Source organism: Xyrauchen texanus, chromosome 30, assembly GCF_025860055.1.
Source record: "Xyrauchen texanus isolate HMW12.3.18 chromosome 30, RBS_HiC_50CHRs, whole genome shotgun sequence".
Classification (NCBI taxonomy): domain Eukaryota; kingdom Metazoa; phylum Chordata; class Actinopteri; order Cypriniformes; family Catostomidae; genus Xyrauchen; species Xyrauchen texanus.
In genome coordinates, this window is record NC_068305.1 from 25,305,048 (window position 1) to 25,331,304 (window position 26,257).

The 26,257-nt window shown below is 40.5% G+C and overlaps 1 protein-coding gene across 4 annotated transcripts in view; it reads right to left on the reverse strand.

Annotated features, from left to right (window-relative positions):
* LOC127623715 (regulator of G-protein signaling 6-like) overlaps positions 1 to 26,257 on the reverse strand; it is a 106,425-nt gene that overhangs the window by 8,538 nt on the left and 71,630 nt on the right. For 3 of the 4 annotated variants that reach the window (XR_007968084.1, XM_052098177.1, XM_052098178.1), the window contains exons 3-14: positions 23,168 to 23,264; positions 22,370 to 22,420; positions 22,136 to 22,242; positions 19,217 to 19,268; positions 15,287 to 15,351; positions 14,158 to 14,234; positions 13,429 to 13,510; positions 11,562 to 11,636; positions 11,370 to 11,468; positions 11,192 to 11,253; positions 7,072 to 7,182; positions 5,827 to 5,952 (exon numbers count right to left, since the gene is read on the reverse strand). Coding sequence is in view for 3 of the 4 variants with exons in the window: in XM_052098177.1 (XP_051954137.1) it covers positions 5,827 to 5,952; positions 7,072 to 7,182; positions 11,192 to 11,253; positions 11,370 to 11,468; positions 11,562 to 11,636; positions 13,429 to 13,510; positions 14,158 to 14,234; positions 15,287 to 15,351; positions 19,217 to 19,268; positions 22,136 to 22,242; positions 22,370 to 22,420; positions 23,168 to 23,264 (1,004 nt within the window). In the remaining variant the exon portion in view is untranslated. Of the gene's footprint in view, positions 1 to 5,826; positions 5,953 to 7,071; positions 7,183 to 11,191; positions 11,254 to 11,369; positions 11,469 to 11,561; positions 11,637 to 13,428; positions 13,511 to 14,157; positions 14,235 to 15,286; positions 15,352 to 19,216; positions 19,269 to 22,135; positions 22,243 to 22,369; positions 22,421 to 23,167; positions 23,265 to 25,630; positions 25,751 to 26,257 lie in introns of those variants that run through there. The other variant, XM_052098179.1, reaches the window with a different exon arrangement.

Here is a 26,257-nt window from a genome sequence, read left to right on the forward strand (position 1 = left end):
TTGTTTTCACTCAAAAAAGAGCAATACACAGCAGGTCTTGAATGTCCTTTTCAGGATGCGTCTTTTTAAAGATGTCCTTCCACCTCTGTGTAGTTCCTGGATACGGTCAATATCTCACCACGACTGACAGTCATAGGAGCTGCCTCGTGTGCCTGGGTAGCGATCACACTGAGGCAGCGTTTGTGGATGGTTCATGTACTCTGACCACGGCAGAGTTGCGGTTGCAGCTTTCATTTCTTAAAGTGAATGCCACTTCAGCCGCCCCCCACATCACTACTTCTTCCCATGGGATTGAGGATGACTCGGCTGGCGATGGAGGTTATTTGGGGATGGCATCTGGCTCGGTTTTGCCAGGTAAATCCCCACAAACCACCCGCCCTTCTGGAAATCTCGCTTGCCTCGCACAGGTGAGTGCGGCCCTTGAGCCCCCGGAGTTGGATGATGACGTCATGATGAGCGTTCAGACGTCTGATGCAGAGGTCTCGACTGGGCTGCTGCCTTCGGGTCAGCCCGCACAGTCTTTGGCCGAAGCAGATGGCAAACATGCTTGCCCAGGCCACCATGAGTGTGGGCTTGGACTGGAACTCTCCGTCCTCCCCACAGCCTTCATGGCTTCATTGGTACCTTGTGTTAGGGCACCGCTCCCAGCCACGCCGCCACCCCCACCCCCACCCCCACCCAGGTAACTTTTTTCCCAGAAGTGCATGACAACCTGACTAGGTCATGGAGGGTACCTTTCACTGCCCGGAACTGACCTACTCACTCATCCGCTCTCACTACCCTTGACAGTGGGGCAGCCCACGGCTACATTGAGGTCCCCCAGGTGGACAGAGCAGTTGCAATCCATCTCTGCTCCGATCGCCCAGTACTCTCCTCCAAGGCATGTAGGATGACGTCATCGCTGACCTTCGAAAGCCTACTGCGACACTGGACAGGCCGCCTCCGCCATGCATGACATGGCTATACTGCAGGTCCACCAAGCCAAGGCACTTAAAGAACAGCACCTGGGTAGTCCCGACCCCGATGTGCTGCAGGAACTGCGCTCTGCCACCGACCTCGCTCTCAGAGCCACGAAGGTCACAACGCAGGCACTCGGGTGGGCGATGGCCACCCTCGTGGTCCAGGAATGCCACCTTTGGCTGAACATGGTCGACATGTGCGATGTTGACAAGGTCCACTTTCTCAACGCCCCCGTCTCCCAGCTTGGCCTCTCTGGCGACACCGTTGATGACTTCGCCCAGCCTTTTCCACCGGTAAAGAGGCAGACGGAGGCTCTCACACGTCATGCTGTGGCGCCGCCCCAGCGCAGCCCGCACCACGTCTGCCCGCCGAGAGCGTCCCCCTGTGTCCAAACAACAGGCAGCTCCGTCTCAACTTGGACCCAGCTCTCAGCCCCAGCATCGAACATCCCGCAGGCGCCGTACTCCCCCCCCGTCTCCTGGACCCCCTCTAAGACCCGGAAAGCAATTAAGTGCTCCTGAGACGGAAGACTCGGGCAGTCAGATGTTCACTCCGGAGCTGGTATCAGGACCACTCCGTCCCGACTTCTTTGCCAGAGACGGGGCACCCTCTGCCATCCGCGCCCAGAACTCTGGAACCTCCGCGTCTGGCCCCTGGACGGGACGTGTAAGATCTGAGTGACCTACCACCTGACGGTGGACACGCTTCTCCCTTGGGCAGTCCCTATGCCCCCGGTCGCTGTGTTTGTAGAGCTCCTCCCTCATCATGTAGGACCTACCACCACGCCACTCCCACGTGTGGCTTGACAACCCATGTGACGTATTGGCCACATGTCACCTCTCCCCAGTCTGGGCAGGATGTGGTCTTTTCCACCTGAAAGAATAGGAACAGGAAAGATCACCTTCCCTGACGCATTTCATAGCATTAAGATAGCCCCAGCTAACCGGCTTGCTCCCATGATAGTCATGTTGCCTGTTCCCCCTTAGGGGTGCTGGGAACCTAACCTTGTATATGACACCTTTTCTGGGTGCGTTGGGGCAGGTTATGTGTGGCCGATACAGTTGCTTCTAGCATGAAGTAGCTTGGTTGCACCTGTGTCAGCAGTTCACATAACACGGTCTAGTGCATGGCGCTTTAAAATGGGACCCCTTGTGTCACTACATTCGACACAATGTCGAGTGAGTGATAGAAGGGGAACGTCATGGTTACTGTTGTAACCTCCGTTCCCTGATGGAGGGAACGAGACGTTGTGTCCCCCTTGCCACGACACTAAACCTACCACTATAAACGGCTGTACCTTATTCTCGGCTCCTCAGTGCAAAACCTGACTGACAGACGCACGTCCGCTTCCCTTTATACCCATATGTCCGAGGGCGGGACATGCAAATTCTGTCTGCCAATTTCTCATTGGCCTTTTCTCAAGTTCAGAGGTATGAGAGGCTCTCAAGAAAGACCCCTTGTGCCACTACATTCGACACAATGTCTCGTTCCCTCCTTCAGGGAACAAAGGTTACAACAGTAACCATGACGGTACTGTGTCCTGTTGTACAGAATCTTTTTTTTTTGCACCTTACTTAAAGACCTGTTGAAACTAAATACTTTTACAAAATTACATTTTTAAGGAAAAAACACATACATTTACTTAGTTTCATTTAGACCTTTAAACAATTTATTTTACATATTTTACTTTCTATTTATTTTTTTTGGCCATCTTCATTACTATCATTAATTTTCAATATAAAATTGTATTGGCCTACGCTACAATCATTTGTCCTTGTGAAGACACGTCTCTTTAGTCATCACAACAAAGAGTCTGTGACCTAAAGCAATACAATTCAATTACTTAAGAACCACTTTTAAAGAAGAACTTGACTCGAGTGAGAAGAAAGTTGATGATCAGTCTATAAACAACTGCACCCAGTAACCACCTTATTAGGAACACTTGTACACCCACTTATTCATGCGATAATCTAATCAGCCAATCATGTGGCAGCAGTGTAATGTATTAAATCATCAGATATGGTTCTGGAGCTTCAGATAATTGTTTTAATATCAACCATCAGAATGGAGAAAAATTATTTTTGGTGCCAGATGGGCTTTTTTTTTGTATTTATGTATCTGCTGATCTCCTGGGATTTTCATGCACAACAATCTGTAAGTTTACTCAGAAGTTTACTGAAAAACATTCCAGTGAGCAGCAGTTCTGTGGATGAAAATGCCTCGTTGATTAGAGAGGTCAACGGAGAATGGCCTGACTGGTTCGAGCTGACAGAAAGGATACGTTAACTCAGATAACCCATCTGTACAATTGTAGTGAGCAGAATAGCATCTCAGAATGCACAACACATCAAACCTTGAGGCAAATGGGCTATAACAGCGGGTTCCACTTCTGTCAGCCAAGAACAGAAGCTGAGGCTGCATTTTGAAGCTTTTGGTTTTGGATAAAGATACTTGCTTACTTAAACTTGCTTAGTTATTGATGTTGGGTGTGTTTGGCTAGGTGTACTTGTAGCTAAGGGGGTCCCATTTTGAAAATCTGCTTAGGGCACCCAAAATCGGCTGCTGTAGGGCCAGTCATGGATATAACATATGTTTCTCAAATGTTTTGGTCAGTTACTTTGCATTTTAAATGAGTAACATTTTGACACAGTGCCCATAGTTTAACTTGCAAATATTTTTTCAGCACTTCCATGCTTGAATGTTGAATACACTGTTGAATATGGCATTTGCAAACTCTTGAATAACATGCACTAAGATAATTATGGGAGTCACCTTTAGGAGAACACTTAGCACACTCAAAGGAATATAATAGAGATAGAGAAAAAAATTAGCTCCATAGCTCCATCTTCTCATATCACACTTGCTCTGTATATAGATCTCTTCCCAGCCACCATCGTTGAAGTGGTTTTGGCCCTAATGGGCACAAGTGAGAGTCAGGCAGTCAAGAGAACACATCACTTTCACTCTCCTCAAAGACTGGAAAACATAGGACAGCCCCCATAGACTATTAAATTCTTAGCTGGGGGCTATGAGGAGATATGGGATAGAGAGAGGGATGAGAGATGCATGGAGACAAAAAACATTTTATCTCTCACCCAGCTACTTTACGGCTCCAGTGACCTGCATTATCTCTGCAGCTCCCTTCGGGGCCTCGCTGTCCTGGTTAGGCATCTCCTGGGGCCCACTGCTGCCTCATTTGCCCCATGATGCCCGAGATTTGAATTAACTTATTACAATGCACCAGCGCTCAGGCTTAGGAGGTGATAATGGTCATGTACTGTACCATCTGTGTATTATCACCATCACACACTCACACTCTCTTTCTTATCAGTGATATTAGAGTTGAGCTATGAGCGTGAGGTCTGACCTTGTCCTGTTCTGCTACATTTTGTTCTAGTCATTAACATCCAAGTGGGAGGTTAAGAGAGAGGGATGAGTAAGAAGGGGAAAATGTCACATCAGTGGAGGTGGAGATCAGGTTTATATATAGCATTACGTTTTTTAATTTAGACTTTAATTTGTCCCTTCAGTTTAGTTCTCATTAATGTCCACTCTGGGACTGTTAGTATTAATTTAGCTTTTGTTTTGAACTGTTTTCAAGTTTCAGTTGAACAGGCTACATCCACACTTATACGTTTTCGTTTGAAAATGCATTGATTTCACTGCGTATACGGCACTGGCGTAGCCGCGGATGAGCCTGGTTGGGCCGGTGCCACCCATCGGGCATTCAGGCCCACCCAATTATTCACTTATGCCCCTATTTCACCAACACCCAAAAGCTTACTGGCCTCAAAACATGAACTGCTAATGCCAGAGGCTGTTGGGCTGAATAATATTCGCATCAATGCCTTCAACACAACAGCAGCTCAAAAAAACAAAAATAGATGGCTCTAATTATAACAAAGCTATTTACACTGTAAACACCAGATGTGGTGATGTTCAGTTATTGGGCATCCCGTATCATGCAGTGGCTCCAACCACTTTATTTTACCCGTTTTCTTTAATTAGGCTATATATTAATAACAAAAATATATCTTAATAACTATAATTAGCCAAAAACAGATCAAAATTATGCTAAATAAAATAACTTTGGATGTTGAAAATGCTCTCAAACTCATAAAACTCTAAACTCCATCCACTTTATTTTTTTAAGATAAATGAATGTACACTACAAATATAATTTGCATGAATTAATAATGAATTTTATTCATTATAACTTCTATTTGTTGCATCAAATGCAGCTTGTGATGACAAAAAAAGCTACTATAAATAAAAATTATTTTGGATGATAAAATATGCTCTCAAAATTCTGTATGTGTGTAACACATATGTAACAATTATGTTAGGAATATCAAATGAGAGTTTAAAAAAAAAAAAAAACAGATTAATGTGGATGTGGCCTTAGTTTAATATTTTAGGGCTGCCAAAGTAAATGTGTTAATTAATTGATATAATTAAAAAAATATTTGCTGGTGTAAAATTTTGCTGGGCTGTAGTGTCATCTAGAGGCATTTTCATGGTTAATGAAGGCAAGTTGTAAAGGTTTAAAAATGAATAATATACTTTGTATCAAAATGTAAACAAACAATATCTATGGTCATATTTAATCTATTTTAGTTTGTTTTGAAATCATGAAAATGCATTTTCATTTAGTTTCAGTTTTTTTTATAATTTAAAAAAAAACATTATTTCAGTTTTTGTTATAGTTTTTGTTAATAATATTTTTTTTTTATTAATTTAATAAAAGTGTTTTTAATTCATGATAACAATAATAATAATAATAATAATGATGGTGGAAATTAAATGAGGACAGAAGACCATGGAAATAATGAGAAGATAGAGGACGAGGAAGGCTCTTGGTCTCACAGGAGGTTCTCTGAGCTGAATTCAGACTCCAAGAATTTAAGGAACTGCTCACGCCCCACTGGGTCCTTTAAAGCCTCATCCAATGAGAAACCCCACTTCTTTACTCGCTGTTGACTAGGCTCCTTACTGAGACAGATGGAGGGAAAGAGAGAGAGAGAGAGAGAGAGAGAGAGAGAGAGAGAGAGAGAGCGAGAGAGAGAATATTTTATTTATTTAACTTGCATTATTCTGTGCGATATCTTCTGTCAGCAGCTACTGCTTTGACAACACAGATGTCGCCTACCACTATCTGTCAAATTAGTTAAACAAGATGAATCATGAGAACACTTAATCGAGTCTAATAATATACTGTACCCTTGTGTAACTTCAACAAAACTATTTAAGTAATTGACAACAAAATTATTTAGTAACTGACAGCAAAAAATGCTAATGATTTTAAAATTCTACTTCCTACAAAAGGTAATAAATTAGATAAAACCATTAAGGCAAATTAATCATCAAGCTTACACATCAGGAGAACCTAATTTATGCTTAATTTAGTGGCAAGAATTATATTGCAGAACATTGTTAACAGATTTTTCCCAGCTAAGTGAGCTCAAGTATTTTACTCCTTGGATAGCACTTGCATAGAAATAAACTACACCTCTGACCATTGGCATCTTTACCTGTCCTGTGAATATGATTTACATGAAACAGATCAATCTTAATCATAAATTAATAAGAGACCCTTTAAATATGATATGTACCAAGTATGGTAGTTGTATCTGTATTACGACCAGTTTTACTAGCTTCCTTTCAAGGAGCTTTGAGGCAGAGACAAACTGGAATTAAATGGTTCTGGTCATGTGACTATCTGCATCACCTATGTACAAATCTTCACGTGAAATCAAGGTGTCTGCTCTTATATTTATAGTTCACAACTGTGTGTAAAAAACATCTTCAACTCTTTTAATACCCATTATTTGTTCACAAATGTGACCACTGGGATTCAATTTACCACTAAGAAGATGTGTGGGGTGATGCAAGTATTCCTTAATTCCTTTTTAGAGCATCTTTAAAGTACCATGTTACCCAAGTTTAAATAAATTATAACATAAAAATGGGACTCGTACACAATCCATTTAACGTGAGGACTTCAGTAGCAGTTATGAAGACTCTCTCTTAAGCTTAGCGGGGAAAAAAACACTGCCAAGAGGACTGGTGGAGAGGCAGAAGACAGGAATCTAAAAAGCTAGGTTTTCATACCTGGCCTCTAGCTCCCAGAGAGTGATATCATCACCGATCCAGGGATTCGATGGCTCTGGTATTGACACAAAGGGGTCGTAGTCAAGATACTGCTCTGTGTAGGTCATTAATCTGCAAGATAATAAAGCTTAAAGTTAAAATTATATTTTTTATTTCATACAAATGTAAAACAGGCAGGTGGATACAAATAACAATAATGCTTATTATAAAACAGATAGTTATGATTTTAAAATTAGCTGCCATTATTTAAAAAATAGGCCATGGGCAACCATGCATTACAGTAATTTCATAATCACTTTTATTGCATTTTTTTTTTCATAAAAAAAGATGTCACTTCCTGGCATTTAAACCCTCACAGTGATGTGTTGTGAAGTGATAAATGTGTGAGAACTGAGTACGACAGAGTCTTGGAGCTATGCACTAAAATGTTAGATTACAGTAGATATCAACTGACCTCAGTTCCCTGCAGAGCTTTATGTAACATATATAATTGTATTGATTGAGATTGAGTTGAAAGCACTTATGTACTCATTATGCAAATACACTGCAAAAAATAATTTGCTAAAACAGTACATCCTTAACATCCAAACGTCCTTACAACACATTAAGTATACTTGAGAAGCAAAAAAGCTATCAGTCTATTTTTTCTACCCCAAAGGTAAATTGTTGTTTCTTGTTTTACCTCACAAAATGTTTGATTTGTTTTCATGCTGGTTAGATATTCACACACACACACACACACACACACACACACACACACACACACACACACACACACACACACACACAGACACAGACACAGACACAGACACAGACACAGACACAGACACACAGACACAGACACACAGCACACACACACACACACACACACACACACACACACACACACACACACACACACAGCCACACACAGCCACACACAGCCATACACAGCCATACACAGCCACACACAGCCACACACAGCCAATAGGGAACTATACTTAAAGGGGTTATGCCATGCATTTTTTTAAATTATTTTAATGATGTATAGTTAAATGTTTAAATATATAATTATGTTATAAGTTAACAGAGGGACTATTGAGAGCATCCTGAGCAGCTGCATCACTGCCACCGTTTCGGACCGCAAAGCTCTGCAGAGGATAGTGAGGATATCATCGGGGTCTCTCTTCCCTCAATCAAAGACATTTACAAAAAACACTGCATCCGCAAAGCGACCAGCATTGTGGACGACCCCACACACCCCTCACACAAACTCTTTACTCTCCTGCCGTCTGGCAAGAGGTACCGAAGCATTCAGGCCCTCACGGCCAGACTGTGTAACAGCTTATTCCCCCAAGCCATCAGACTCCTCAGTACTCAGAGACTGGTTTGACACACACGTGTCCTGAGTTGCACTTTAATTACTGTCACTTTATAACTGTCTGCTACCTCAATAACTGCTATGTGCATAGAACACTATCTCATAGTATGTTATGTTTAAATTTTTAGAAACTGTCATCTTTTTGCACTACTGTGTACTGGTCTCTCACTGTGCCTATTGTCCTGGTCATTGTTAGAAATTTCTTGTACTGTCCTGTACTTTTTGCACATGTTTGCACGTGCACTTATATACCATAATTTCCGGACTATAAGCCGCAACTTTTTTCCCACGCTTTGAACCTCGCGGCTTAAACAATGATGCGGCTAATATATGGATTTTTCCCGCTTTCAAATTTTATTTAAAAAAAAAAAACATTCTGTGATGTGATCAGTTTTTAGGCGGAATGAAGCTATCAAATAGACCAATGAAATTGCCGAACGGGTTAAGGTCAAACAACTTTTTTGTTTACTGTTTAGATTAAATCGAGTGTGCTCAAACTTCCCATCATTCTGATTACAGTAGTCATTTTGTCACCCTCATCATGGCAAAGACACAGAGAAATGCATATGATGCAGCTTTCAAGTTGAAGGCGATTGATCTGGCTGTTGGAAAAGGAAATAGAGCTGCTGCACGGGAGCTTGGTCTTAATGAGTCGATGATAAGACGTTGGAAACAGCAGTGTTAGGAATTGACTCAGTGCAAAAAGACAACTAAAGCTTTCTTGGTAGGCTACTGTTTACTGCTAATTTTAAATTTTTTGTTACAAGCCGTGTTTCGTTAAAGCCTATTTATTTTTGTTACAAGCCGTGTTTTGTTAAAGCCTGTGTAAATTTAATTTGTTTCAATGTACCGGTAGGCACCTGCGGCTTATAGACACGTGCGGCTTATTTATGTTCAAAATAATAATTTTTTTAAAATTCAGTGGGTGCGGCTTATATTCAGGTGCGCTCAACAGTCCGGAAATGACGGTAGGTATATATGGTTGAAATGACAATAAAAACTACTTGACATGATGTTCTTTGTCGTTCACTTATATTTGTGTAGCCAAGTGGAGAAATTTCATTAAGTTTTCTCTTGTCATAAATTGGACGTGGCCCCTTTAAGAACCGGAGTTTTGCAACACCTGCTTTCTGGTGCTCTCTTTTGCTGTGCATGTGTGCTGGTTAGAATCGTGAGAACATGTATTGCGCAAGAGAGCTCCCAGTTTTGTTCATCAGTTGAGAATTCTTGGGTAAATATCAAGTTACACAAAATTCTGATAAATTGCATTAAATATGTGTTCAGAAGAGTTGTATGTTAAAATGTAGTGTTTGTTGTGGATAATTTTTGAAGAATGCATATGGATTACATATGTGGAGTTTGACCACATTTTGTGCACATCTAAGGACTGGGTATGTACATTTTATATTAATCATACTTAATTTAAATGATTCATAGCCCAGTGTTTTCCAGTTTAGTGAATAAGTGTAATACGTGTATATGTGAATATATGAGTGGTATTGCTGGAACTGCAATACATGTCCTTAAAGCCTGGTTAAAAATAAGTAAAATACTGTGTGTTAAAGCATGTTTAACATTGTACCATATTTCTTTCTAGTTTCACTGTGCTTAAATTCACTGAATAATATTTGCTCTCATTTAGGACATTGTTCTTTTTAAGTCACATTTACACATTGTCAGAAAACTCCTGGATTGTAATAAACATTTTCAAAAACACAGTTTAAATATTTTATTACATTTTTTTGAATAAACAAACTCTTACAATACGGCCGCATCTATCGCTGTCCTTTTTCTGAGACAGCAGTCAGAATAAAAACCCCAAAATATATATTTTTTAAATAAATTAATTGTAAAACATGATCATTTTTCACACTCATTCTGACCCTCTGTCAGAAAAACTTGGTTTTGGTGCTGCTTCTCCTTTAAGACTTGACAGTAAATGCTCAATTTAATGATTGGCTCTCTGCTCTTGACTGATCTGCTCACTCTCTGTCATCTCACTACTCACCGCAACCGGGTGAGGCTACAGAAGTGATAAGGTAAAGTAGTCCTTGATGTGAAGTTATGGAATCAGTCAGATGCAAAGGTCTACCACACTGTGACATCACAATGTGGAGGAAGTAGAGAATGAGTTGCTTTGGAAGCTTGGTTTCAAAGGAGGACATTTTGAGTTCTGAAACTTATAGTATGATTTTAAAGTAATATGAACTTTTTTATGTGAAAAGATCAAGGAAAATTTAATTCCTCATGTCATGGCCTCTTTTAGTGTATTCTCTAAAGAAGCATTAATATTGCATGCTTTTTGCTTTTCAAGTAAATGTATCTTGTTTTAAAGATCTTTATAGATATTTTTATTGGAAAACAAGACAATACATATATAGATTTATTTTTTTTTCCTAATATAAGTGCCCTGTGATCCTTACATTTTTTGTTTTATTGACAGATCAAGAAGTGAAAGCATATGCGATGATTCTATCAGAGGACTCGTTTTGAGCACTACGTCATGATCCATCTGTCTCTCATCGCTCCTTGTGCAACGTTGCTTTCACCCACGCCACTCTAAAACCACCAGTTTAGGTCCCGTCCTACTGTTAGGGGTAAGCTCCTCTCCCCTGCCATTTTGCCTTCTGGCAGGATCTGATGGTTAGAGCCTGAGGCTGAATTGTAGGACGGAGCTTACGCCAAGGGAAACTATTGTTTTACTAACTCATGTTATTCCCATGCTCTCGAAAACTTAAAAAATCGAGAAAGAATACTTACGTCTCAGCAACTTTGGACATTTTCATACAGTGTCGATCCAACTGACTGTTCAAGAACAGAATCTGAAAGAGAGAGAGTACCGTCACTCACTGCATTTCAACATGGGCATGTGAGTAATCCAAGCTAAATATGAATAGCGACTCTGAGACGGTCAAGATTCTTTCTTGCACACACACACCTCTTTCTCTACACCCTCTTTGGTGTCCTTGTTGCTCTGTTGTGAGGGTGTGTGCAAAGGACTCTGTGTCTGTGTGTCATCCATTACACCATACACTGACTATCAGCCAGAGAGAGAGAGAGATGGGTCTCAAATACAATCCGGGACACTCAGTCTTATGCATAAACATGCACGTTAATACAGCATCAGCACCTTTTTCACTCTTTGAGGATTCTTCAGGCGGCGACACTTCCTGATGTCCATCTCCGTGGTGTTGACACACCCTGGCTGTGGATCACATTAACACTCTAAAATGAGGCCTAATAGTGTTACTTGGTGAAATAAATTGACACATATGTGAAAAACCAGTGCAGAAAAAGACATTTAACACTTTATCTTATTAAATTGAAACATCTCCATACAAGACACAAATACAGCAGCCCATCCCATACTAGATCCACACACACACACACACACACACACACACACACACACACACACACACACACACGTTGGTGCGGGTATCCTTATGAGGACTCTTCATAGACATAATGATTTTTATACTGTTTGAACTATAGATTCTATACCCTAACCCTAAACCTAAATCCAACCCTCACAAAAAACTTTTTTTATTTTTTTTATTTTCAAGCGATTTGAATTATGTGGACACTAGCAATGTCCTCATAAACCACATTTATAGCATAATACTAGAGACACACCGATTGCAATTTTCTTGGCCGATTCCGATTTCCGATTTTTTGCAAGTGTGACCTGCCGATACCGCTTTTTTCCGATTCCGATTTTCTTTCTAAGAACTATTATTGACCACATATACAAACAAAATCTACCTTTCTTCAATGCAAAATTTTATTTTCATAATAAAATAAATTATTAAACATTACAATTTCACCCAAACTGCACTAAGTTACAGGATCTTCTCTCACTTAAACAACTCTCAAAATAAAGTGCTCTGTGACTAGAAAGAGGTAGAAATAACAATTAACTGTAAATGAGTTGCTTTATATAACAGATGTCATTTTCCACTATTTTTATAAATGGACCTTTTCTCTTTATTACTTGTCTAACAAAACAATTCCAAAGATCTGAAAAACTGAAGTGTCCAATACGCTCAACTTACGGTAGATGTCCAAATATCAGTTGTGGAAGAATTTAATTTCATATCCCAAACCCATATCGACAATGCCCACGCCTTTTGCAATGTGTTTTCCACTGATTTTAATATCGGACACGGTGGGAAAAATTACGTTACAAAGCACATTAAATCACAACGGCACAATTTCTATAGTATTTAGCCTGCCTCTGCCATCCAGCACACCACCTTCCCCTCTCCCGGATTTGTGTACCCAAATGTTGACAGATAACAGGCTGCATGTGTGACATGACACGAGATTAAACAACTCGGGCAACGCGACGTCGGAAAGTACCTCATACTCTGTATCGAGGAAATTTATCAGATTTCTGAACCCTCTGTCCTCAACTATGGAGAACAGCTGGTCATCCAGGGCCATGAATTCCATAATTTTCCTCGTAATTGCTTTGGTCTTTTCGCTGCTCATACCAAGGACTGATAGGAGAGGCTGCTAACTTGTGGCTGGCTCTGAGCTCTGCCTAGCTTTAGCCGCTTTCCCTTTTTAGCTTCTTTTTTAAAATGGCCATTTTCAGCTGGGTGATGGTGTTATAAATGTCTAATTAGGTTTGTTGTTCGGAAAGTTATTGTGGTGGTTACCCCACGGTTTACTTTGGCCTTACAATTATTACACATTTCAAACTTTATGTATTCTTCACAGTGATGATCTTCCACGCCAATGACATGTTTATGTGCGGCTGTGACGTTATTGCCTGCGCCGCTGGCAACAAAACGGACCGGCTTGGAATCGGAAAGACGTGAGGCTGACCGGCCGGTCACCAGTCCAGCCGAGCATGCGGAAAATCTGAAAATTCCGGTCCCTAGGCGGTCGATCGGTGTATCTCTAAATAATACCCTTGTAATTACCGGTTTGTAACCTAAAAAAGTCCTTGTAAACCCCCTCCCCGCCCACACACACAAACAAACACACACCGCAGGTCGATGAACATCCCAGAAGGCTCTCTCCTGACTGTCCAGAATCTTTCTCTCTGTCTTGTCTTTTTTCCTGTCAATCCTACAAAATCAAAGGGAAACACAAAGCGCAAGATATTAATATTGAATAAATCAATGAAACATTCCCAATTCACACACACATTAAACCAGACAAAGAGCAAAGCTTTGTGCTCATCAAAGTTGCAACCTGTCTGCGAGCAGAGCTAATTAATTTCCATTCCTGCCACTTCACTCTTATGTAACTGACATTTGTTGCATCACTCTCTCGATCTCTCGCTGATCCCGTTTTTGAGCCCTGAGACTCTTTGAGCCCTATCTTTCCTCTCTCGCTCTCCCTCCCCTTTGTCGCTCTCTGTTTCTGCGATTTTGATAGAGACAGAACGATGATCACAAATCAGAGAGTAGGTGACTTGTGTTTGCAGCCCTTTGCCATCAGATGAGGCTCTTCAGCTGGTGTTTGAAGAGCGAGAGACAGCTTCAATCAATGATGGCCACTCCAAATCAAACACATATGCTAATGTGTTACATTTAACAATGGGCTCACTAATATTATTATGTTACATCATAATCAGAGTGTGTCTTTGCATATATGTCTTTGTGTGAATGTGTGTGGGTTGATTCTAAAGGACAGATGTGTTTCCAACAGAGAAGAGGGCAGGTAAGAGTGTGTGCAAGTGTTTATGTAGTTGTCCTGACAACAGCACTTACTTGACCTGTGCCTCAGCCTGCATGAAGATGAACTCCCACTTCCTGGCAAAAGCCCTCTGCAGCCTTGCTAGATTCTCCTGAAAGAAAGAAATAAAGAAAGAAAGAAAATAAATAAATACAAAGGAAAGAAAGAAAATAAATAAAAGGTAAGAAAGAAAGAAATTAATTACAAGGAGAGAAAGAAAATAAATAAAATGTAAGAAAGAAAGAAAGAAAATAAATAAATAAAAGGAAAGAAAAAAAGAAATAAAATATAAGGAATGAAATAAATAAAAGATTAGAATATAAAAGCAAAGAATGAAAATTACTACCTACATTAAATGTGAAGTGTCTTATTTCTGCACCTGTATCAATAGCAAACGGAATTGCAAAAATGATTATTTCTAAACCGGTTTCTAAAGTACTCTTACTGCCCACTCGGTGCCATAATTCAGGCTTAGCTGTTTACAGTAGCTTCGGCTGGTAGGCCCGGCAGATAGATGCCATAACTACACAGTTATGTGGTGAAAAATCATGTTTCTTCATTAACTGCCATTCAAAAGTATAGGTGTATTCTCACAATATAATATTTTTTATGTGCAACACATAAATCCTAAAAATTTTATTATTATAGCAGATGTTTCACCAGCGCTCAATGCCTCTTAATTAAATAGATTACTGTAATATTTTTCCCTGTCTGCTTTATGAAGTTCTTATATACAGAGATCAGTCTCATGGCATTAACGGCTCATGAAGCAAAGAGTATCCAGGTTGCACATGCCAACTGAGCAACTGAGATTGAGATGCTACTGGAGTGCTCACAGATAGCACTCTCTATGTATTTTAGACCTACTTGATACAGACAAATAGCTAGTCTCTTAAACAAACAGAGAAATGTTGAAAGAGCTACACAGTGTTTACACTCTTTGGGGAAATCAATTTATGAATGGCTTACGTAAAGTCTCTGCACATGAAGTTGGGTTAGTAGAAAGCATTTTAACATCATAAAAATTACACACTTCTCCTTTAATGCTCAATGACAAGGGTCAACAATTGGTGCTTTTGGGTAATTCAGTCATTTGACATATCTGTCAATAGCTGAGAGAATCAGAACTGAATTGCTCTGCTGTCATCGCAGTGGGTCACTTACTGCCTCATAGTCTGCCAGCTCCAGCCGGGTCTTGTTCTGCATGGTCCGCTTGCACAGATAGATGGCTGTAATAGGGTGAGAGAGAGACAGAGAAGGAATAAAGAAGATGCAGAGATTTTGAATCTGAAAATGTTCTTTGTTACAATCAGGGACTAAAGACGGTTCAAAGAATGGAAACAAAATCCAAAAATGCAAAAAAAAATTTGCAGAACAAAATGGGAATTTAATAATTTTCAATTGTTCTGTAGTGAAAACTATATTTTAAATGCTGTTAACAGCTTATAAAAGGTTCATTTTAGAAATTACTCCACTTACTGTTTGATCTTTTTTATTTTTTCTCCCCTTTTCTTCCCAATATGAAATGCTGAATTCCCACTACTTAGTAGGTCCATGAGATAGCGTGGTTACTCACCTCAATCCAGGTGGCGGAGGACAAGTCTCAGTTGCCTCCGCTTCTGAGACAGTCCATCTGCGCATCTTATCACGTGGCTTGTTGTGCATGACTGTAACGTTTGTAGTTGGCAATGGCAATGACGAAGTGTAGAACCCAAATGCAGTTTATTTACAAAACGATGATTATGCAAGAAACCCTAAATATACCAATGAACATGAACATGATCCTGAACTTGACACGTAAACTAAACTAGACATAAACTTGAAACTTGACTATGAACTTGACATAACATGACTTGAACTCTGTTACACAAACTAACCTCAATTCTAGACAAGAGACAAAGGCAAACATGAGGGCTTAAATACATGGACATGGGGAAACATAAGCCAATGAACAAACAGAACTCTAAACAAGATAACAAGACAATAAACTAAAACCAATGACAAACTAGAACTGATAACAAAGTAATCAAACAATAAACCAATGAAAACAAGACACATGAACATGGAGGGAAACAGGAAGATCACATGACAAGGAAACAGGGACAAAACATGACATGAACTTTTCAAAATAAGAGACATGAAAAACAGGAAACAACAGAATAAACATGACAATGACACTGTGGAGACTCACAGCATGTGGAGGCTCATGCAACTCTCCGCGACCCACGCACCCCATTGAAAGCGAGAACCACTAATCGTGACCATGAGGATGTGATTCTACTGTTTACCATTCACCACACAGGAAAAAATGTTATGGCTTATTTTCACTTATTTTGGTGAGGGAAGTTGCTTATTTTGGGCTTGTCTTTCCAGATCAAGTTGCTTGTTTCTTTTTTACGAGATCTGGCAACACTAATTTGTATTTCACCCACTTTTAGCACAGAGTACTGTCACTGTCGGTCCGGCACATTCTCAAGTTATCTTGATGCCGCTACCAGGTTACGTGCCCAAGGTTCCTACGACCCCCTTAAGGGACCAGGTTGTGAGCCTGCAAGCAAGCTGCCCTGGGAGGAGGCAGACCCAGCCTTCTCGTTGCTGTGACCGGTACATGCTTTGCGTATCTATTTGGACTGCACGCAGAGCTCTAGATGTTCTGAGCAGCTCTTTGCCTGCTTTAGCGGATGGCGGAAAGGGAAAGCCGTCTCCAAACAGAGGTCATCACTGGGTCGTTGATGCTATTACCTTAGCTTATGACACCCAGTGTGGCATCCTCATGGGCACTGGTCCATGGCACCTCCTTAGCAGACATCTGCAGAGCAGTGGGCTGGGCAACACCCAATACCTTTGCCAGATTTTACAATCTCAGGGTTGAGTCGGTCTTGTCCCGTGTTTTGTCAGGTCCGAGCCGGTAGAACTCGGTTACGCGGCACAACCGACCGGGTGTTCCGCTTGCACTCAGCACCCTTCACCAAGTTGATCCAGTGCGCCTTCTATCCCAGGTTAGCCACTAAGCGTCGCTCCCTGGATGTTCTCCTCCCTAGCCTGCTGGCCGGCGAATTCAGCGGAGCAATTCGCGGCCAAACCCACTACGAGTCACAGGTGCTCTGTACTGGAGTCGGGGTCCATGGGCTTAGTTCTCTTTTCAGGCAAACTCCCCGTGATGTATTTCCCGCGGTACGGTCCCCCTGTTGGCGGACCCACGTTTCCACATGTTACCTCCCCCTAGACTGGGCAGGGTGTGGCCTCCGCAGGGTCTTTTCCCCCTGAAAGATTAGGACCGAGAAAGACCGCCTTCCCCAATGCGTTTCATAGCTTTAAGATAGCCCCAGCCACTTCATGTCCTATGTGAGAGACATAGTGAGAGAAAAGGCCGCAGCTGCCGGGCTTGTTCCCATGCTAGTCATGTAGCATCTGTTCCCCCCCTCAGGGATGCGGGGAACCTAAGGTCTGTATGTTACATCTCTTGGGAGCGTTGGGGAGGACTACGTGCAGATGACACAGTTGCCTCTAGCACACAGTAGCCTGCTTGCAACTGTCTCGACAGTTCATGTAACACGGTCAGTGCGTGGCATTTTTAGATGGGACCCATTGTGTCACTTCATTCGACACATGTTGAATGAGTGACAGAAGGGGAACGTCATGGTTACTGTTGTAACCTCCATTCCCTGAAGGAGGGAACAACACGTTGTGTCCCTCCTGCCACAGCACTAGACCTACCAATGTAAATGACCGTACCTTATTTTTGGTTCCTCAGTGCAAAATCCTGACTGGCACTCGCTGCCCTGCTTCCCTTTATACCCGAATGTCCGGGGCGGGGCATGCAAATTCTGTTTGCAAACTTGACATTGGCCTTATCTCAGGTTCAGAGGTACGTTTGGCATCCCACGAACAAGGTACGTTTGGCGTTCGACACAACGTCTCATTCCCTCCCTCGGGGAACGGCGGTTACAACAGTAACCACAACGTTAATGTTAATTGTAACATAATAGATTTAAAAGCTGTATAAATTAACATCAGTTAATGCATTATGAACTAACAATGAACAGTTAGATCTACATAAATTAATATTAAACAAGATCAATAAGTGCTGTAAAAATATTTTGTTAATTGTTGGTTAATGTTACCAAATGCATTACAAATGTTAACAAAAATAATCTTATTGTAAATTGCTACAGAAACATCTAAATATAATTTCACTAAAATTACTAAAAGTGTGCAAATGGCAAATCATCAAATACAAAACATAGAAATCCTTCACTACACCAAATCAACTGAAAAGCTAAAGATCTTCCATAGATTTATAAAAGTGAAAATTAACATTTATGCATTTGGCCGATGCTTTAAATCAAAGTGACTTACATTGCATTCAAGCTATACAGTTTACCAGTACATACTGTACTGTATGTCACACTCTTGATTTTACCAGAGCTTTGAACTGAAGAGTCTCTACAGAAAGTTTTCATAAAAACTAAAAAGGCTTTTTAAAATCATAAACAAGGGTTTTAATCCAAGATTTACGAGAATATGAGATTTCATGAAAAACTAAAATCTATTAAAACAAAAAGGACATTCAGTACCAATAGAAAGCTGGAGAGAGAAAGAGAGAGAGAGATACTAAAAAGAGGCCATGAAAGGCTTGACCTTATCAACAGTCATGTATTATCCCCCACACTATCTCACACACACATTTCCAGGGTAAGTCCTTGATTGGATTTTGTGTCTTTCTGTGCATATATCAGCTCTGCTTGGCCAGTTTATAGACAGTAGGAACTGTGAATGAGTCACCATCGACCATCAGTGAACAGCTGCCCACAATCAACACATTCTCTAGCCGTATTACAGAACACCTACTGATCCACAGACACAGGGATGCTCTGGAGTTCTTCCTCACCGTTTGCCTGACCAACAGATTAATAGCTGTAATAATTCTGAGAGAGCAGACTGTGGGCTGAAAAGGGGGCACCCAGTGACTCAGTGACTTTGTGAGTTATATTAGCTCTCAAAAAAACAAAACATCACCTGTAAAGTTCAGTGTACTCATCATCAGAGAGAGATAAGTCATTGGGAGACTGCGCAGCAGGGTGCTTCTCTTACCATAGTCTGTGTTCTCTGGCTCCCAGCAATTAGATGGCCAAAAGTATGGTGCCTGTACATGAAAGGAAGAAATATGACACAGATCTTAGAGCATGTTTTGTTGAAATTCACACACACCTAATAAACTCACCAACCACAGTTCATTTTGTTTTTACATGACCTTTAGGGGCAGGTTTACCTAAGATAGTTGATATCACAATAACAGACAGACATTAAAAGAATTGTGTTCACATAATTTCACAGCAGTGCCAGTCAATGCTAGCTTTAAGAATACATCACATAACGTCTTCTAATCTCCCGTGGGATTATGAGATGATAAAGTGTGCAGTCAATCCACACTTCAGAATCTCACCGGAAATAGTGTGCCATCGAGGCATTCCTCGCCTACTGTTTTATGAATACTTAGGATTCAAACATTCTACTACAATGGCATATTGTTTTTGGCATACTATATAGCGAAGAAGTATTCATATTTGGACACCGCTTTTGTGTCAGCCTGGTACCTGGTAAACTCAACTTTGTTTCCAGGTGGACTACTACTGTATAAACCTGTGCACCCCAACTATTGTGCAAACCAGCTAGCAAAATCTAGAAAGTGCTTGTCACTTTTATGTGCAATATGCACCAGACTGTCAGTGAATGGACTGTCGGTTGTCTATAAACATGCTGTCTGAGTCTGAGACTACAAATACATATTGTCGATGCCAACTTTACTGAATGACTTTCATTCTGTTTTGGATTGGTTGAGAGTTTGAAAGAACTAATGATTTCTTATCACCTGCTTGCATGCCAAAATCAAATAATGATTCTATTCTGTGCATATATTATTGTAGTCACTGTCTTTTTTATCAGGTTGTAAAAGCCATTAACAACATTTCTAACAACTGAAAAAGCCCTGTCGCCTTCCAGGAGCCAGTCTGAAAGACTACGGGTGGCACAAAGCAAATTATGGTGTACTGAGATCATTATCGTCATGCAATGAGCTGATGAGCCATACTCCACAGCAGCAGAGAAACACTAATTCCCTCCTGAGTAATGAATTAATGTATCAAAGAAACTTGGATTCCTTTATTCACTTACTGATTCTTTATCATAGCTGAATGTCATTATCTAAGAATTCTGTTTCTTTTGTAAAACCATGGATAACGTACAGCATGGTTTTCTATTGGTTACATATGTACAATATGATATTGACTGGACCTTAACCAAAAATGGGTTAAACATGGTACTTTAGTCATTTAAATAAGGCACTCTAAGAGAATTGCACATGATGAAGAGAATATTAAAATATTAACATTTTTATTAATTTCTGAATTACATTATGCTGCTTCTCACATTTTTACCAATCAAAAGACTACAGTGTTTCTCCAGTAAAACATCAGAGTAATGTGAGATAAATAGGCTCAGTGTAAGCGCATTTGTCCATCTCTCCTCTAATCGGCTGAATCACTGATAAATGAAGGATCAGGCTTTACAAGATAAATATGTACCTATTTCTATTGGAAGTATTCAGCTTTACCACCTTAGATCTTCGATGCATAACAACAGACAATAAAATAACATCCTTGTTGAATTAATCTCTTTGATGACTTGTCTGACCTATACCATCTGTAGTGAAAAACTTTGAATTCTAATAGCTGGTGGTGCTTAAGAAGGGAGCTGGAGGCAGCACTGATCAAACACAATCCTGATTGTTTAGGAAGTGTAAAGGTCAGTGGTGGCTGCAGCAAACATGGAGCTTGTTCATAGTTTATCCTCAGTTTGCTAATTGTTCAACTGAACAGTGATTTAATGGTGATTCAGTGATGTTATAGAATAGTAGTAGTGCTAAATGTGAAACTGGCAGCTTATACTTAATTGAATGAGTAGAATTGTAATCATATTTGTTGACCTATTATAGTATTCAAAAGAGCACAGGAAATAATGGGAATTGAATTAAGGGGCCATATTACAGGCAATACATACTTCCTATTATTTTTTAATAGTATGTGAAACAGTAGGCATTAATTCTACAATAAATGTCATGATCTCACTATGTTTGTCACAACTCATCAAGATGCATCTTTAATTCAGCGAGTGGCATCCAGATATCATATTGGAAATAAAAATGGTTGCTATTAATCTAATTCAGTTTAAAAAAATTATTAAATTTGACAGTCCAATAAAATAATGTGTCAAAAGAGATGTTAACAAAATTGTGACTGAAATTACTTTCGGTTCATCCATCCCACTGGAAATGGAAGGACATAGGTCATGCTGTGTACATTACATTGTGCGATACAGTATTCCACACTGGGCAAATGTAGTAGGTAATTTAGGTATTCCATACAGAAATTCACAGAATACATTATTCACTGTATACACTATACACAGCAGAAACAGTTAGAGTTGTAAGGTAATATGCTATTCACGAGTTTGGTGCCTATATAATCTTTAGCGTAAAGGGTATGGCTTGCTGTCTGCGATGGATGGGCTCAAGGAGGAGACTCGACCTGAGTTCAGACCTGATACAGGATTAGTGAAGCATGGAGTTGGTATAAATGGGAGAAATACCTACAGAGTAGGGGAGGTAGTGGGATGCCAGGAGAACTGACACTATGATGAGGTGAGAGGTTGCTTTTATACTCTCATAATTAATTGGAAGATTAGATGGGCGTGCTTCTCTTGAACTTACGTTTGGTAACTTCATTTCTGAACACAGACACACAAAAATCCTGACTCTAGAATCCTTTCTTGACTGTTTATTAACCATGGCAATTTCAGTTATCCTAACTTGAACTTGTCATATCTTAACTGAACACTCAAGACAAGAAGTTTCTGTAATACAATCCAGGAACATCACAAGTCTGACATGAACCCAGATCCCCTGCATAAGAACTACAGTGAATTATTTTCTTGATCGTTGAAAAATGAGCTCACCTGAAAGCGGTAAAATGTGCCATCATCCTTTAGGGTGAGAACATGATCAGAGATTGGGAAGATGTAGCCTTGAGCAGCGATCAGACTGCCAATGTGTATGGCCTCCCCTGGAAGAACAGCCATTAGAAATGCACAGTCTTGTTATAATGTATTTTCTTTCATAGCATAGTAAATGAAAATTTGCATACTTCAGTCATCAATAAAATGTGGATCTCTCTCCAAATCAGGACCTACCAGGATCTTCTATGCTGAGATTCTTCATCAACCACTGAACAATGTCTGAACCTAAAGTTTAGAAAATGTAAACATTGTCACATAATTTTCACATGCAAAATTGTGCATAAATTACATACTCATTTCAAAGTCTTGTAATAAGGAGACCAAAATCATCATGGTGTGCCAAGGCACGTATGGTCTCTCAATATGTGTCAAATGAGTCAAGCTAAGCCTTAAAGGTCTTCCATAGCCAGACACCAACAACGGCAACACTTTAGTTCCAAATCAACTATTAATTATCCGGATGTGGGCCTGCAGGCATCCATTTACAGTTGCTCACTGTAGTAATTGTGTTTAGCGATATGAGCTGCTCAAGCCACATCTTCAGGTTCATTTTCTATAAGATGGAAAAAGTGGCCGCACTATGCATATATTGTTTATTTTGCACAGACGCGTTAAGTATTAATAAGTTCATATAAATAGTAAGGGGAACTGCAAATAATAAGAGTGCAATGTGAAAAACACAACATCATGAGTAATCATCATATCGTCCAGGCCAATAAATAGGCAAATATCTGCTGTTTTGAAATTATCGGCATCAGACAGTCACTATAATTGCTTGGCAGATTAACAGAATCTTTATCTCTCCCTTGCATTAATTTCTCATTTATGTTGCATGAAAATATATTTAGTGTTAATGTATATCTCAGTTGCTACATAATTATTTTAACCGATGTGAATCAACCACCAATCAACATCTGTCAAATCACTAACCTTTAGTTACAATCCATGCTACCAATTTGTCTGTTAATTTACCTGTAACAACACTGGGAATCTTAGACAGGAAGCTTTTGACCGTTCTGACAGGCACACCTTCAGCCTCGTCTTGGAGGTGTGTGATGATATCCTCAATCTAAAGGAAGAGAGAATAAAAGAGTCATTCTACTACGTTTGGCTTATCATATGTTATAGCTGCAGTCTTAGATGTAAAACATGAGAGAGGTAAATGGGATATTTTTACCCAATATTTTATTACAGTCCACCATTATTGGACAGGTAGAATGGCTTAATCTGCACTCAAAACTCAAGCCCTGAGTTATTTTACAGCTGTAAGGCACGGTGCCAAGGTGTTTGAATTCAAAGGACAAACTTCCCCAGGAGGCAAATAGCAAATCTATGATCTCTGAGAAAATAAGCATAGAAACTTTCTCGCAAAGATACCATCTCACACCCAACTGAGCAAGAATTGCCTCATTGTTGTCCCTCTCCATTTGTTCCTCTCTTCCCCATCTCTCACTCCTCTGCCTTCAAGCTCAGAGTCACCTAAATCTCAACTAAATCCTGTATGTAACAAGTATCTTATTACACATAAAAAATGATTCTGACTATATACATGTTTAGTATAATTTAAAAGATCTCAGTTTGACTGGTACTATGGTCTCATCCCCACAAAAGTAGAATATCTGGTAACACAGTTTTAAGAATTTAGAGAAATTCTGGCCACTGCTTGGGGGTGCACCTCCCTCCATGGTCTTTCATCTAAATTACATTCTGTCAGATAAAGTATGACCAATGATCAATAATAATTGGAATCTCATTCTAAATTCGAGATCTAATATAATTGGAGTCAGATCAAATTATTAATGGAGTCAGATTCGGTCTCAACTAAATCAACTAGTTATGACACTTCAGCCATGCATGCATGAAAAAGACGAATGCACAGATACCTTCACCACTTCGCTGGATTCTGCCGTTGGGACAGCGAGGTGGCATTTTTACAGACAATTTTTTCCTGTGCTCTATAGTATCACATTTTACCAAACTTGCAACAATAACAGGTGTAAATACATACACCTACACTCCACGTGTATAGCTCATGATGGCTAAATGCATCACAAAGTAACAACAGAAAGCAGGATCACACAAAGCATGGGGCAAAGCTATTCATTTTTTTTTTCATTTGTGTAGTCATAGAATTGGTGCTTTAACTTCTGCTGGAACATCTGTTTCCATTCCTTTCTGGATATGCAGGCATCTAAGCAGTGAAGGAATACTTTGATGGAATAGCTAGTACCTACAGTCTATAAATAATCCCAGCACTGATGAAAACAGCTTGTGGTTCACAGGAGGGAGAGAGAGAGAATGTAATGAGATTAGGTAACGTTTTCTGCTTGGGAGATTGCATGTTGTCATCACTGCTCTGTGGGGCTTGACACTCTTTTTGTGCGTGTCGTGTAGGAGGCGAGATCTCAGTTGCTTCGGAGACGATTAATGCATTGCTATATATAAACAATCAAAGCCAGCCCCAGACCCCGGTAAGCCCAAGAGAAGTGCTATCAAACACAGCACTGCTAAAATAAAACACGGCCTCTTCAAGTATAGAGAGGGGGCGCATTCGTTATTAGTCATGTTAAACAAAACACACAAGCTGCTTCCAAATTCACATATTTTCAGAGTACGCACTAAATTCGATGTAGAAATTTCTTTACCACTGATGAAGTATATAAGCGTGTAGTCACTATTTACTGTAGTATGGATGTATGCATATTTGGACATTGGGAGAGTTGTATTACACAGTCTCTGACATGAGAACCCTGCCTTATCACTAAACAAAAAAAAAAAACTCTCTAATCATACCATCCATTACCACGTGAGACTGTCTAATTCCCCCTCTCTACCCATGAAAGCACTTTAGTTATGTTAATGCTCTCTGTCCAGTGGCTAAAACATGAGTCTACGACGCAAACTTCTCTAAATGGGTCGATGAGTGCTGGCCTGACTCCCAGGAGAGTTCTTGTCTGTAGACAACACTGCCAGCCAGGAAGTCCACCTCTAAACCCAGCGGCAACTAAGAAAGCCAAAACATAGCAGTCTGCTGAGAGCTTAACACCCAAATCAATACAGATAAAATGTTAGGTGGTGTTTGGAGGACAAAATAACATCTATCCAAGAGCCTCATTCATGATTTAGACACTCCACCTCAAGTCTAAACTTAGTTTGTACAAAACATTCAACATTTAAAGATTGAATTATTGTTATATTGTTAGGGTACTGTTAGGTGGTAGCTAAGGAATTCCTAAATTATTCCTTGATGGGTGCTTACTGGCCCAAGTCAAAAGGGACCATCCCCAATTCTCTATTATATCCTGATCCGTAAATATGTGTGGGGACTTTTTCAGTAAAAGTCTTTGGGTTTTTGGACACTTATATATTTAGCAGCCACAGAGGCTGTTTCCCAGTCGCTGCCAGTGAAACAGGTCACGGAGGCTGTTAACTAACCTATCCAGTTCCGATGAGTCCGTCCAGTTTCCTGTGGTCATCGAGACTGCCCAATTCCCTGAGAATGTCGACGAACCTGTCCTGTTCCCGGTGGTCGTCGACGAGCCTGTCCAGTTACCTGAGGCTGCCGACGAACCTGTCCTGTTCCCAGGGTCTTCGACGAGCCTGTCCAGTTCCCAGTGGTCATCAAGCAAATTCCCTGAGGCAGTTGATGAGCCTGTCTTGTTCTCTGTGGCCGTCGACGAGTCTGTCCAGTCCCCTGAGGCTTTCGACAAGCCAATCCAGTTCCCTGTGGCTGTTGAAATGTCTGTCCAGTTCCCTGTGGCCATAGACAAGTCCATCCAGTTCCCTGAGGCTGTTTATGAGCCTGTACAGTTCCCTGAGCCTGTCCAGTTCCTTGTGGCTGTCGACGAGCCTGTCCAGTTCCCTGTGGTCATTGATCCAGTTCCCAGAGGCAGTTGACGAGCATGTCTTATTCTCTGTTGCCGGCAATGAGTCCATCCAGTTCCGAGGCTTTCAACAAGTCAATCCAGTTCCCTGAGGCTTTGGACAAGCCAATCCAGTTCCCTGTGGCAGTCACATTCTCAGACTTATCTGGTCGTCACTGCCCAAGCCTATTTCTCCTGG